The sequence below is a fragment of the Melanerpes formicivorus genome, unplaced genomic scaffold (genome assembly GCF_026170545.1).
Source record: "Melanerpes formicivorus ecotype bairdi unplaced genomic scaffold, bMelFor1.0.p_v2 SCAF_53, whole genome shotgun sequence".
NCBI lineage: Eukaryota > Metazoa > Chordata > Aves > Piciformes > Picidae > Melanerpes > Melanerpes formicivorus.
The window spans coordinates 3,430,447-3,443,221 of record NW_027142405.1 but is presented as its reverse complement, the minus strand read 5'-3'; the positions used below and the strand labels follow the sequence as shown (position 1 = coordinate 3,443,221).

The following is a 12,775-nucleotide window of genomic DNA, read 5'->3' as shown; positions in this document are numbered from 1 at the left end:
GCTGTGCTGCAACTTATGTAGGGAAACGTCCTTGAGACAGGGAGCATATTTTATTTATTGTTTTATTTATTGCATATGGCAAGTAAATGGAATCCCAAATTCCAAAGATGCAAAACACAGAGTGGGTATTTATCAGCACTGAATGCTTTTATGCGTTCCAAAACAACTTGGGGTATCCCAGCTGACTGTGAGCAGCTTGCTGGTTTTGAAGATCTAGCACCTTTGGAACTGAAGGGACATGCTGAATTTTAAGCACTTGAAAAGAGAATTAATTGCATGGACAGGAACATTTTGCTTGGGGGGGGGGTGTGTGTGTCTGTTGTTTTGGGGTTTTTGGGGTGGTTTTTTTTGTATACTCATCAATAGCAAATGATAAAGCCTCTGGGGGATGTTAACACAAGTAAACTAAACACAGGAGTGGGGCTTTAAACAAGGTCAGACAAAAGCCTTGATACTACTAAACAAATTACTTTGATAGCAAGATTTTTATGTTTTCACCTCCATTATTGCAGATGTCTGCATTTAAATAGGAATTTAATCTTTTTTGACCAGGTTTTCCCTCTTCACTAGCCTGCAGGAAGGTCACAGACCCTCTTATCTCATGGACTATTCTTGCAAGGGCCTGGGAGCTTGCTGGGTTTCCCTTGCAGCTTTCTACTGAGGTGGAGATTTAACTTCTGTGTGCTCCCCCACCCTCTGGGAATAGAAAAGGCTTTGCCCTAGCTGATAGCTGCAGAAGCATGAAGTCACCTGCATGCATGCCTTCACTTCCATGTGCCCTGCACCTTCACACCTGCCCCTGGCTGTGTCAACTACCTCACATTGAGACCCTACAGCTGCACCCAAAAAAACCAACCCCTGAAAAAAACACCTTTTGGCACTTGAAGCCCTGGGGCACTTCCCAAACCACTGTTGGTATATTAACTCCTGCTTACCTGATGAGCCTGTTCTGTACATGAACCAAGAAACTGCTTCTTCATTAAAGCTGAAGAAAGCAATGTCATTCTGCACCATTGTTCCCCCAGCGCTGCATGTTCCTGTCTCCGGACAGACACAGCAGAACTCAAAGGGAAATGCCTGGCTTATAGCACCCAGTTCTCTTTCCCCATGGGGCTAGGCTCTGCTGCCTTCCAAGCCCTCCCAAAGATTCATCACATGCACTGCAGCTCCCACACATAACGTCTTTCTGGCCCTGTGTGTTTCCAGGGCTGGTAGAGAAGGTAGAGTGGAGCAGAAGAAGGAGTCTTAGAAACCTGATCTGAAATGTATGTATGTTACAGTTTCATTTGTTTGAACTATTCTTTCCTGTTTCCTCATTTTCATGGGGATTTTTTCCAACCTGCTAAAAAGGCTGAGCAACACTCATTTTGAAATATTCTAAACAAGACTAAGATGTTAGACTATTGCAAATATAGACACTGGCATCTCTGAATGAAGAGATACCCTGTTGAATAAATAGTAAGTATTAAAAAAAAAAAAAAGAAGTCTGAATAGGAACTTACAGGATGAACTACCAGCTTCAAAAGAGCCATTGATCTATTGAGCACATAATATGCATGTTAAAAATCATTGGAATATTTATTTACGAGACACACGGCTCAGAAGAAGCCATTATGGTCCTTAAGTAAATTAGACATGTTGTGAAAATTGTCAGAATGCTTCTTTTATCAGAAATGAGTGCATCCTGTCAGTTGATAAACATACTATCTTTGAGAGGAGGGGAGTGGGGGGGGGAAAGAATATAAAAAGCTGCTAACCCAAGGCTAAATTAAAGTTAAAACAGAAAAGGGAAAAACAGAAAGGGAAGAAAATAAAAACCAACCCTCCCACCACACTGAAGCTTGTTCCATGCCCATCAAAGGAAGAAAAGCCCAAGCTGCCCTGCCCCACATCCCACTCAACGCTGCCATTGCACTTTATGTAGGGAGGGCTGCACACCCAGGGCTCTTATGGAGGGACTGTTCTAATTTCTACGTGCCAAAGTCCTGGGTGCCAGCTCCTCTCCCTACCGGCCAAGAAATGACAAATGGGGACAAATTCGTTCCAGCCACCACTGTGTCTTCTGCTTTGAAATAAGCTGCCAGAAGTGTGCTCTGCTTTCCCTGTTTCAGCCCCTTGGAGCATGGTGGGGGACAGCCAGGATACCGCAGTCCACCAGCTCTGTTTTCACCTTGGTGTGTGGGGAGGTGCTTTTTATGGGCCTTCTTACAGGTCCTCAGTTGTGTCAGCACAGACAAGTGCTGGTTGCAAATGGTCTTGCCTCCCTTTGTGCACCTTCACGAAGTGCAAAACAAGGAGATGAATTACCTTGGTGCACCCAACAGCCAGGCCCATGGCTCACCAGCATCCCTACAATGACTTCAGCCTCAGCACAGCACTCAGCAGAGTCTGCACCGCTCCTTTCCCAGTGCTCTCTGGGTGACACAGCTCTTTTTCACAGATGTTTTGATGAGGAGGAAGAGGGATGCCAACTTAGAAAAAAATAAACCCTCCTGACTATGTTGCTGTGACCCCACACCTAGTCTCTGTGATTTTTTTCCCCAGGATGTGAAGGGACGAATGGATTTCTCTCAAGGAGGCATATACAGGACGTGGTGGCTGAGAGAACAGGTCTGGCCCATGTGATACCGGCACTTGACTGGCAGCTGCCCACAGCCCAGCTCTGAGTGCTGTGCAGCACTTGATATCTGCGTCAGCTCAGTTGTGCTCCTGGGGCTAGCGTGTGTGCCTGCTTTGGGCACTTGGGAAAGCAGGCTCTCCTGCTAGGCACAGCATGCAAGTTTTCTCCTACACAGGAATAAGGGTAAAGGGTAAAGGATGGATTTTCTAATGCAAAGAGAGCAAGCTGTTATACAGGGGGAATATATTTAGCCTGTGTTTTCAGATCACATGTTCAGGAACTGGAGAGCAAAATGTTTTCCATACTGTTTTGGAAGCACGCTATTTAGCATTGCAAGCCTTACTATTGGAGAAGCCAGTAAATTGTGTTGCATCTAAAACAATTACTTGAATTGCTTGTACCGTGGTTTCTTCTTTCTAACAGCAAAGGTTTTACAAAAATGTGACTTCCACAGCTACAAAAGCATTGAAAATACAAATAATGGTAAAGTACTGCTCTGCATTTTCATAAACCTGCTTATCCTATACATGGTTTATTCATTAACTCTCAGAACAACCAGGAGGACAGCTATGGCATTCCTGGTGACCGCTTCGCCTGTGGCTGAAAACGCAACAACTGCTTAAAAGCAACACTGCATGGTTTAGAAAGTGAAAATAAATACCATTCCCATGTGAAACAGACGGAAAAACTGAGCTATCACCACAAAAGCTGGCATTTGCCTTTATCATGGAATGAACAACTCATATCATCTAGAAATTTCAGAGGGGAGCCTCAGCATCTGCAAGGACGGAGACCTCCGCACCGCAGCTTAACAGAACGGACATGCAGTGTTGTCAGCATCCATCAGTGTGCTCTGTAGACAGCATACGAGCTAGGGAAGGAAAAAACCTAGGATCCTCTTCTATTCCTTCTCGAGGCCTTTTTCTAGTCCTTTACAATTTCAGTGTCCCAACCAAGAGGTTCCTCGCAGCCTCTACTAGCAATGTATTTCTCATTTGGCTCCTCCTAAGGAAAGCTTTCCTGATAATCACCCCAGTTTTCCCTGTGCTTCCTTTCTTGCCCAAAATTTAACCCCTGTAAGAATGAAGAACTAAAACGCACAAATGCATTTTGCCACTTTCATCTCCATGGTTCTATAAAGTTAAGTATGTTGTCACCAGTGTATTACAAGTGGAAAACTGGAAGTTTGTTTGACAGCCAGTGACTTGCTCAAGGTCACAAAAGAGCCTCAGTAGCAGAGCTGGGAACAGAATTTGGTATCCTAATTCCTAATCTGGCAGTCTCACCACAACTCTCATCACGCAATCAAAAAGCTCCTTTTAAGGAATGCTTTTGTGACTAAGAGAAAATCCAAGGTATTAGAAGAAAGAGTCCTTTTAATTTGCCTTTGTTCAAACATTTATGCATTTTGCTGTATAGGGGAATATGATTTAAACAAGATACGGGATTAAAATATGATGAAAGAGTCTAAAATACTTGAAAAACAAAAATAAGTACAGCTGTGTTTAGGACTGTACTGATTCCAGCCATTAGGAAGCAATTAGATATTCCTTGCTTACAGTTTCATACATAGCATAAGAAATAAATCAAGACCAGCATCTACTATGCTGTGATCAGAGCTTTTCGAGTATTGTACGTATGTGCTTTGAAATCCATCAAGAATACTATGTCTCCTGGAAAATTTTCAGAGTTCTTCAACAAGACTTTGCTAAAGCCCCCAACTTCTTGTACCGCAACAGAAAACCAAATCCTCGAGCTGCTAAACTCAATGGGAGATGGTCCTGACCTGAAATGATCCCAGGATTCGCTACGCTTTCCCTTGAAAAGTAGTTCAGTGATTTATCAGGTCTCCCAGGATACACTAGCTTTGATATGTAGAAACTGTACAAGGCAGTTCCATACTTTAAGACACCACCTTTTGCTTGACCCCACTCTGCTGTAACAGAATACTGCAATTTGGCAACAGCGGGTAGAAACAAAACAGGGCATTGAGAACTAGTGTTACTAAAAATCTGGATACAAAGTAGCTGAGCTATACAGGCTGAAATAAGCAGACTACAAATATTAGTAGGATAAACCAAGATAATTCAATATAAATTTAAAACATTCCTTAGGAAAAAATTCTGCCTCCTTTCTTAAATGCAACTCCCAAACCGCAGTAAAGAAAAATTCCTATTAGTAACATTCTTAATGCCACTGCATTTATTTGGGAGACACAGGACAAGAAATTCATGACTTGTATTTTACAAATGCATTTTGCTCATTGAACTGCCATTGTCACATCTGAGCTGGGCAAGAACAAATGCAGGGACCCACTGCCCGTCCCTCAAGGCAGGGCTCAGCCTGTGAAACAGCTCTTGCCTTCACTGAATCTGAAGTGACAGGAGGCCTTGTTTGCAGATGTGTTAGCTACTTTTTGATTTGATCTTTACACAATTATTTTAAGACAATGTTCATCTTGTTGACATTATCACTGTTGTCAATAGCTAATGACCCCAGGAGTTAATTTCCTTTTAAATATTTAACTTAATAGAAGTTGTCCCTTGGGTTACAGTACTTTTGACACTTGTGTAATCTGAAACAAATCCTCTTTTTCAGTCAAACAGCCCATTTACACACACAGTTGGCTAGCTATTTACAAAGCACCCAATTAAATCCTACTTAATTCTCTCACTCCGAAAATCCCATTTCACTAGTGTGCAGGCTACTGATCACATCAGATGAGCATCTTTCACTGAGCCTGGACACGAGTTAACAGCCTTCAAGACTCAATTGTAACACAAAATAAAATAGTCTGCTGTAAAATTAATTCCCAAGTAAATGTGTACGACAAAGCGAGGAGAACGTGCAAGTTCAGAGTACTGAAGAAATAAGCTGAAGAATCACAGTTAAAGACAGGTAAATCTAGTTTAATTATCACATGTAGTAGTTACACATCACAGAGATTAAACAGGATTTTAACTGTAACATAGCTGCAATGAAATGCAAGTCATTTTGTACTAGAAAAATAATCTTAACAGAGTTATCTGATTTTTGGTCTACGTTAAGTTCCTTTTAAGATGAATTCACACCACTGATCATAATCACTTTGCCCACGTGCCTTTCTGCAGTTCAGTATTCTCTTTGGATGAAGGAAACAGCAACTGTTTTTGTTAATGGTTTTGCCCTTTGGTTGCAAGCAGAGAACTGGGTTTGGTTTTTTTTTTTTGTTGTTGTTTTTTTCTTTTACTTTTTAAGCAATTCATAGTCTACAGGAACGCAAATTTACAATAAAACCTTTTGATGCTAAACGAAATTCCGGAACAAGTTTCTTTAAATCTGCTGTTGCATCAACCAAACCAAACCCCCCCCCGGCAAACCCACCCAAAACCCCCCACCACCAAACAAACAAAAAAAACCCAAACGAGCTGATCGAAGACCTAAAGCACTGCCCCCATAATGCAATAACGATAGAATTTTTTCAGTTCTCAGTAAAAAACACTACATCTTACCGCTACTTTTATAGAATGCACTAAAAACCCCTGTGTCTAAATGACAAAAAGTGTGGTCTCAAAATGTATAATACACTTACAAACATTTTAAGTCTAGATTGAGGAAAACACGTTTGTATGGACTCCAAACAAGTTTATTTGCAATTAGACATCTCATGCAATCATGCAGGACCATTAGCTATAGCTGTAACTTCCAAGTCTAAAGGACATTTGGGGACAGGAAAAAAAAAACCCAAAACAAAAAAAACCCCAACCCTAAACATTCAAGGTATTTCCATATTAGAAGCTCCATTCTTGAGCTCTAAAGAGATATTCCCACGAATTAAAAAAAAAAACAACAACAAAACAAACAAACAAAAAAAACAAAACAAAACATACACACCTTTATAATATTTACAAAAAATATTTAATTAAAAATATTTTATAATTACAGTAGTCTATTAAAGCATATACTTTTCTCACACTTATAGAACATCTCTATATATACACAGTATGAAATGTCACTTATCTATACAATATGTAACATTACTGCAGGGAGAAGAAAGTTCCCTGGGCCCCAATAAAATCCATCTATTTTAAACAATAGATGTCAAATATATCTACAAATGCTCTGGTAGATTAGTAAAGCTTCAAGATTCAGCTGCTCGGTCTCTTAAGAGTTATAATGCTTCTAAAGTCGGGTTTAGGCTCAGGTCCTCTATCCCGGGGCAGAGTCGCAACTTTTCCTGCTCCAGTCCGACCAGCTCCTGCCCCCGCGGGACAACCGCTCACATCTGCTTGGAGGCGAAGAGAAGAGACGGGGACTGGGGGGGGGTACACGGGGACGGGACCGCTACGGACGTGCAAAAACGGTGAAAAGGCTGCCAGTGCCGGGATGAAGCATGGGAACTGCTGGGAGGAGTGGGGGGGAGCTCCTTCCTCCGGTGTGGCGGGGCCGGGCCGGCCCCCACCCCCGCCCGCCCCCCGCGGTGCCTCGGCGCGGCGCGGCGCCGCCGCACACCTGTGGGAGAGGAATGAATAGAGGGGGTGTGTGAACCGCTCCGCTCCAGACCGACTGGCGCCACCAACACAACACAAGACATGCTTGATCAACAACCCAAAACAAACCAGGTCAAACAACAACCGCAGCTCCCAGGCTGGGCTCGGCGAAGGGATGCGCAGCTGCACGCCGCAGCCAGAAGCGCTTCAGGGTGGGGGGTGGAAAGGGAAAGGTGGGTTTGGGAAGAAAAAAACCAACCAACCCAACACCCGGTAATTAAAGAAACTATAACAACCACCCGGTAATTAAAAATAAAACCCCAAAGCCTCCTACAAATATTGTACGGCGGGATCAAACTTCCCGGCGGGAGGCGGTGCAGCCCCGCCAAGCTCGGGCGTTGCGCCCCGGAGGGCTACGCTCCCCCAGCCCCGACGCTCAGCACTCACCTGGGGAGCGGCGGTCAGCGGCAGAGGATGCTGTCCCCCGGCTTGTTAACAGAGCCAGCCTGCACGGCAGGAAAACACGCCAAGTTAGAGGTGGGAAGATGGGACAAGGAGATTCCCCCACCACTCTACAGATTTCCCCCCCCCCCCACCTCCGCTAACAGGGCACTGGCACAGCCCTGCCGGGACTATGCAGAGGATGCACACGCGGGCACCAGCCCCGGGGGAACAGAGGGGACCGCGACGGCCCTCCCAGCAGGCGGGCGCCCAGCGCCCGGCTCGGCACGCCCGGGCCCAGGGAAGAGCCCCGGGGGTGAGCCCCGGGGGCACACCGCTCCGTGCTGCTCGGCTGTAAACCCCACCGGGCTGCCACGGTAAGAGGAAGGATGTATGGGAGTGGTGGTCTGTGTGTCCCGCGGATAAGAAACGCTCCCTGTCCTGCCCGCACTCAAGCATGCTGCACCGAGAGCGTTAAATATGCACAGCCCCCAAACCCGCTCGTAGTCGCTACGCTTCACGGAGGGCTGGGAAGCGCAGGAGCACGGCGTCTGCTCCCGTGTGTGCAAACACGCTGATTACAGCTACTCCCTCGAGAGGCTGTAATTACACGGTAAACACCGTGCGTATGCCTCCCTGCACCGGAGGGATGCCGACATCCACGGTGCACCGTCGGGGCGTTTCTGAGCCCGTCCGCCCCGTTCCCTCCAGAGGCTGCAGCCGCCTCGGCAAAGACATGGGGCCGGCAGCGGCCAGTTCTCACCGCGATGCTCCCACGCCGACTGGCGCCGAGCACTGCCACCTTATGACGCTACCCTCCTCCCCGCTCCGCACCCCCAACTGCGGGCTGGTGTGGCACGCACCTCTTACCGGGTCAGTGTTGAGAGCTGTCAGCGGGGTCCTGGGGGTGCCCGCGGGACAGCTGCCTGGGTGCAGCGCGGCTGGCTGCTGCTGCTGCCGGAGCAGCGCCGGGTGCGTCTCCAGAGCAAGCTGCAGGTCGAGGATGTAGTCGATAACATGCTGCAGGATCTCCACTTTGCTGACCCTCTTATTGGGCGGGATGGTGGGCACCAGCTTCCTCAGCCGGCTGTAACAGTCATTCATATCGCACTGCAGGCAGAGCGCCGCCGGCTCCTCGCCCGACGGCGGGCCCCCCTTACAGCCGCTGTGCTCGGCCAGGCACCGCAGGGCTGGGTATCCCCCGCCGCCGCCCGCCACGCCGGGCTGCGTCTTGCGGCTGGGATGCCGGACAGGGCTGACGGCTTTCATGGTGCCGCAGGGAGGGAGGGAGACCTCCCTCTCCACCACTGCTGTCGCCTCCTGCAACCTCGGGCAGCCGCACACGCACCGCCCGCAACGCGAGCAGGGCACGGCCGCAGTCTTGCTGGCGCTACCAGCAGCTCCCCCCGGGATGGAACGAGAGATGCTCGTAGGGCCGCACAGCAACAGCAGAGCGGCACCGCCAAAGAAAAAGCAACCTTCTCCCTCCCCACACCTTAACCACAATCACTACCGCCTCTGTCGCCGCCGCTGGCCGAGCCGTCCGCTATATAGCGCGGGGTGCGGGCGGGGCATGGCAGGCGGTGCCGGGGGGAGGCGGGGGCGCCGCCGCCGCGGCGGGGCAAGGCGGAGAGCTGAGCGGGGAGCAGGAGGGGGGCGCCGCTGTGCCGCGCCGCGGCCAATCAGAGCCTCTTGGAACGCGGCGCTGGCCAATGGTGGCAGGGCCGAGGAGGCGGTGGCGCTGCTGGAGGGGGCGGGCAGCTGGCGCTGACCCCCGGAGGGAGGAGGAGGAGGAGGAGAAGAAAAAGGAGGAGGAGGAGGAGAAGGAGGTGGAAGAAGAGGAAGAGGAGGAGGAGGAAGGCGGTCCCCACGAGGAAGGACTGTGGGAATGCGTGAGGGATCCACCGCCCAGCGGCCCCCCACCGCCGCCCCCGCGGTCCGGCGCTCAGCTCTGCGGGGGCAAGCGCAGCCTCGTGCCGCTGGCGACGCTCCTCTCCACCAGCCCGGAGGAAGGCTGATACCCTGCCCCTCCCCCCTCAACATTCCCGGGAGAGGTGGCATCTCCTCAGGTCGTGAGACACGTTTTTATCCTCTTGGTGTCTGACACCGAGACCGGCTTTACACATATTTTGAGGGACTTCGGAACGCCGGTTTAAAGACAGGGAAAATCCCAAGCAAAACTGGGCGGGGGGGGGAGGTCTTAGGGACTCCAAGCAAAGAGATGCCTGGGAACATTAAATTAGAGCACATAAGTATTAAAAATGCATGGAGATGGAGTATTTAAAATTCCTCCATGACATATAATATTAATCTGTTTTATGTAAAATTCATACCTGTAACTTAATTTGGTCCATTAATGCCCCAGATCACGTATTGGTAGATGTACCATGTTTTAAATATGATGCTGGAAATGTCCAGAGTTCTGTACTCTGAGAGAGAGCATTAAAATTAACAGACACATACTCCTGAGTTCTGCTTAAGTCATCTTGTGGCAGATTGTAACCTTTTAATTTAATAATGCAGTGTTCAAACTTTCTGTTAATTCCTGCTAAGGATGAAGAGGCACGGCTTATTTGAATGGGATGCTGCCGGTGAAAGAAAATCAGTGCCTGATCATATAGATGCTGCAGCAGTTTAAGCTCTCCATGGGTAAAAGTAGGGCTGATGGCTTGGGCAGAGGGCTGCAGGAAGGAGTAAAGGCTGCAGGATCTGCCCCTAAGCTTGTAAGTCAAACCCAACAGAAGGGAAGAAATCTATAATGGTGATTAATGATTGCTTGTCCCCTCAATGCTTAGTCACAACGGGTGATATATAAAGGGTACAGTGGGAAGCTGTCAAACCTAGAACTTGAATGAGCGGTGAGACTGGATTGTCTGAAGTGTATAATGAAGCACACTTTGATTTGCTCTCATCCTTTAAAACATATTCTGAGGCTCCGCTTATAAATACTCACGCTCTTGTTTTCCTTGTCTCACATTACCAGTGCAATCCATAGCAGTTGGGCTGCTCTCAGCACAAAATCTAAGTGTGTGGTGTACATCTTTGTCTAACAGAGGTCTAGATTTGTATGCTACGTCATGATGATAAGATGGGATGATACATTTCCATTAGCTATGGGCTGGATGATCCCAATTCTGCTGAAATTGTTGCTTTTATTCTGTGAAACTCCACTCGGTGCAGTCTCTGAGTCTCACCAAGAGGAAATATATATGGGCCTTAAAGCATACATTATGATTACACTGTGTCTGTTTCCCAGAGTCCTCCTAATAGGGGACAGACTTGATATGCTGTCTGAAAGAAATATTATTTCTAAAGTATGGTGAGCATAAAGGCTCAAATCTTGCTGGTCCCATGTATTAAAATCTGCATTAAACTAGATACACCGTAATATTGGAATGTTCAGTTTGCACTGAATCCCTCTTGGGAGCTGTTTTACTGGAAATCTCTGGGAAACCCCAGTATGTAACTGGTTCCTCTTTAGCTCTCCCAAAGCTAATTCGGACAGATTGCTTCTGTACGCACACACAAACGCACACACGCTTTGTAGCAGCACTAGAGCAAATCCACTGAGACCGCAATGGCTCTTGAGGATGACTCACTCTTTCTGGAAACCCTTGAAGAACCATGATATGCCACAGACCTCTTTTTTCCATAAGGCTACTTCCACCACAGAGGGTACAAAAGGAAGTCCAAGGATCTGTAAGTGTTGCTGAGGTTGCAAGAGGACTCTGTGTTCACGTAGTTAATGTATTGCAGCAGAGATATGTAGGAGAGGGAAAAACAGCCCACCCCTCCAACTATGGCATAAATATTCAGGGGATTTCCTCTAGTAACTCCCTTTGATACTCATGAAGTTGATACATGCTAGTCCGACACGCTCTGCTGAACAATAGGCACCAATTCCCTGTTAACAACCGGTCTGCTTGTGCTCTCCTTGAAGTCAATGGGAGTTTTGTCATTGCCTTAAGTGGGAGCAGGTTGGGTCAGCTGCATTTTTTTCAAAATTTAGATTGGATGTGCACCAGATGCTAAGTAAATTGCTCTAGAAATGGGTTGGAAAGCCCAGAATGTTAGGTTAGCATAGTAAAACTCTTCATCCCTGAAGACGTACACAAGAGAGGAAGGCAGTGGCTACTCTTCATGTCTGTCCTATTAATAGTAATATTTTCATGGCAGGAGTATATAGGGATTAACACTTTGGTTTTTCATCAGATGAAGTTTGGAGTTTTAAAATAAATTCTGTGCATCTTTGAGCATGTGGTCCCTCCCTGGCTGGCTGGAGAAGTTCATCTGTCTTGGCTGTGTTTTTCTGTGCTCCGTTCCCACATCCAGAGTCGAGATTCCTTTCCATTATAACCAACTCTTGCAATATTGTGATAAGATCCTTGATAATGCTTGAATGAACTGGTTTGGTCTATTAAAAGAGAATTGATGAGTTCAGGTGCTTTCTGGAGCTTAAAAAAAAAAAAAAAAAGTTGCTTTTGATTAAAAACCAAAGTGAAGCCAGTTAAAAATTAAAATATAATGACTAGCTTTATATCCTCTTTGTCATGAGGATAATCCCATTGAATTTAACGAGAATGACTAATGTGGGCTGAATTTGTCAGCACAGGTCTGAGTATATGAATGTAACACTGACTCCAGCTGAAAAAATAAACCTGAGACTTTGACAATGTCTCTGGGTTGTGGCATCAGAGAAAGGGGACAGTCCTTTTAAGAGCAGAACATGGGACATTTCCTCTGACAGCACTCTGAATCCACAGACGTTTCTGCGTGATGCAACTCCACTGAATCAACTGGTGCATTCAATAGTACTGCATTAGTCAAAATAATCTCAGGAAAGGTAAAATTGGAAGGGGACACATTTAGGTGTGCAGAGGGAAGCAAGCAATCAATGTGGTTTCTTGCACAAGGTTACTTGCTATACCTACCTTAAGAGGGCATGAAATGCACACAAATGCACAATGCATTTTTATTCTTAAGCAGGTTATGAAACAGTGGTTGAGTCAAATGTCGCTGGTTTGGGGCTTGAGACATACAGAATTGAAGCAGTGTGGTAAAATCTCAAGCTTTCCTTTGCTTGAGGCTGATAACTGGTATGACAAGCTTCATCCTGGTGGGCACAAAGATTAGTGATACTGAGACCCCCCCCACGCTCCATTCCTGTTGACTTCAGCAGGCAGTCAGAAACCTCGGGATCTCGGAGGAGCTGCTCAACACCTAGAAGGGCTGATCATTAAAAAAG

General features: G+C 46.8%; 1 protein-coding gene across 2 annotated transcripts; it reads right to left on the bottom strand.

Annotated features, from left to right (window-relative positions):
* Positions 1 to 5,502: 5,502 nt before the first annotated feature.
* ID4 (inhibitor of DNA binding 4) lies at positions 5,503 to 9,051 on the bottom strand. 2 transcript variants are annotated; one of them, XM_068160850.1, is made up of 3 exons: positions 8,394 to 9,051; positions 7,537 to 7,595; positions 5,503 to 7,111 (listed from the first exon to the last, which is right to left on the bottom strand). In XM_068160850.1, the coding sequence occupies exons 1-2, from the start codon at positions 8,797 to 8,799 to the stop codon at positions 7,582 to 7,584; spliced, it is 420 nt and encodes a 139-aa protein (XP_068016951.1). In that variant the 5' UTR covers positions 8,800 to 9,051; the 3' UTR covers positions 5,503 to 7,111; positions 7,537 to 7,581. The 2 variants fall into 2 exon arrangements, with proteins under 2 accessions (XP_068016951.1, XP_068016950.1); XM_068160849.1 differs by having other exon boundaries at positions 8,401 to 9,051.
* Positions 9,052 to 12,775: the final 3,724 nt, after the last annotated feature.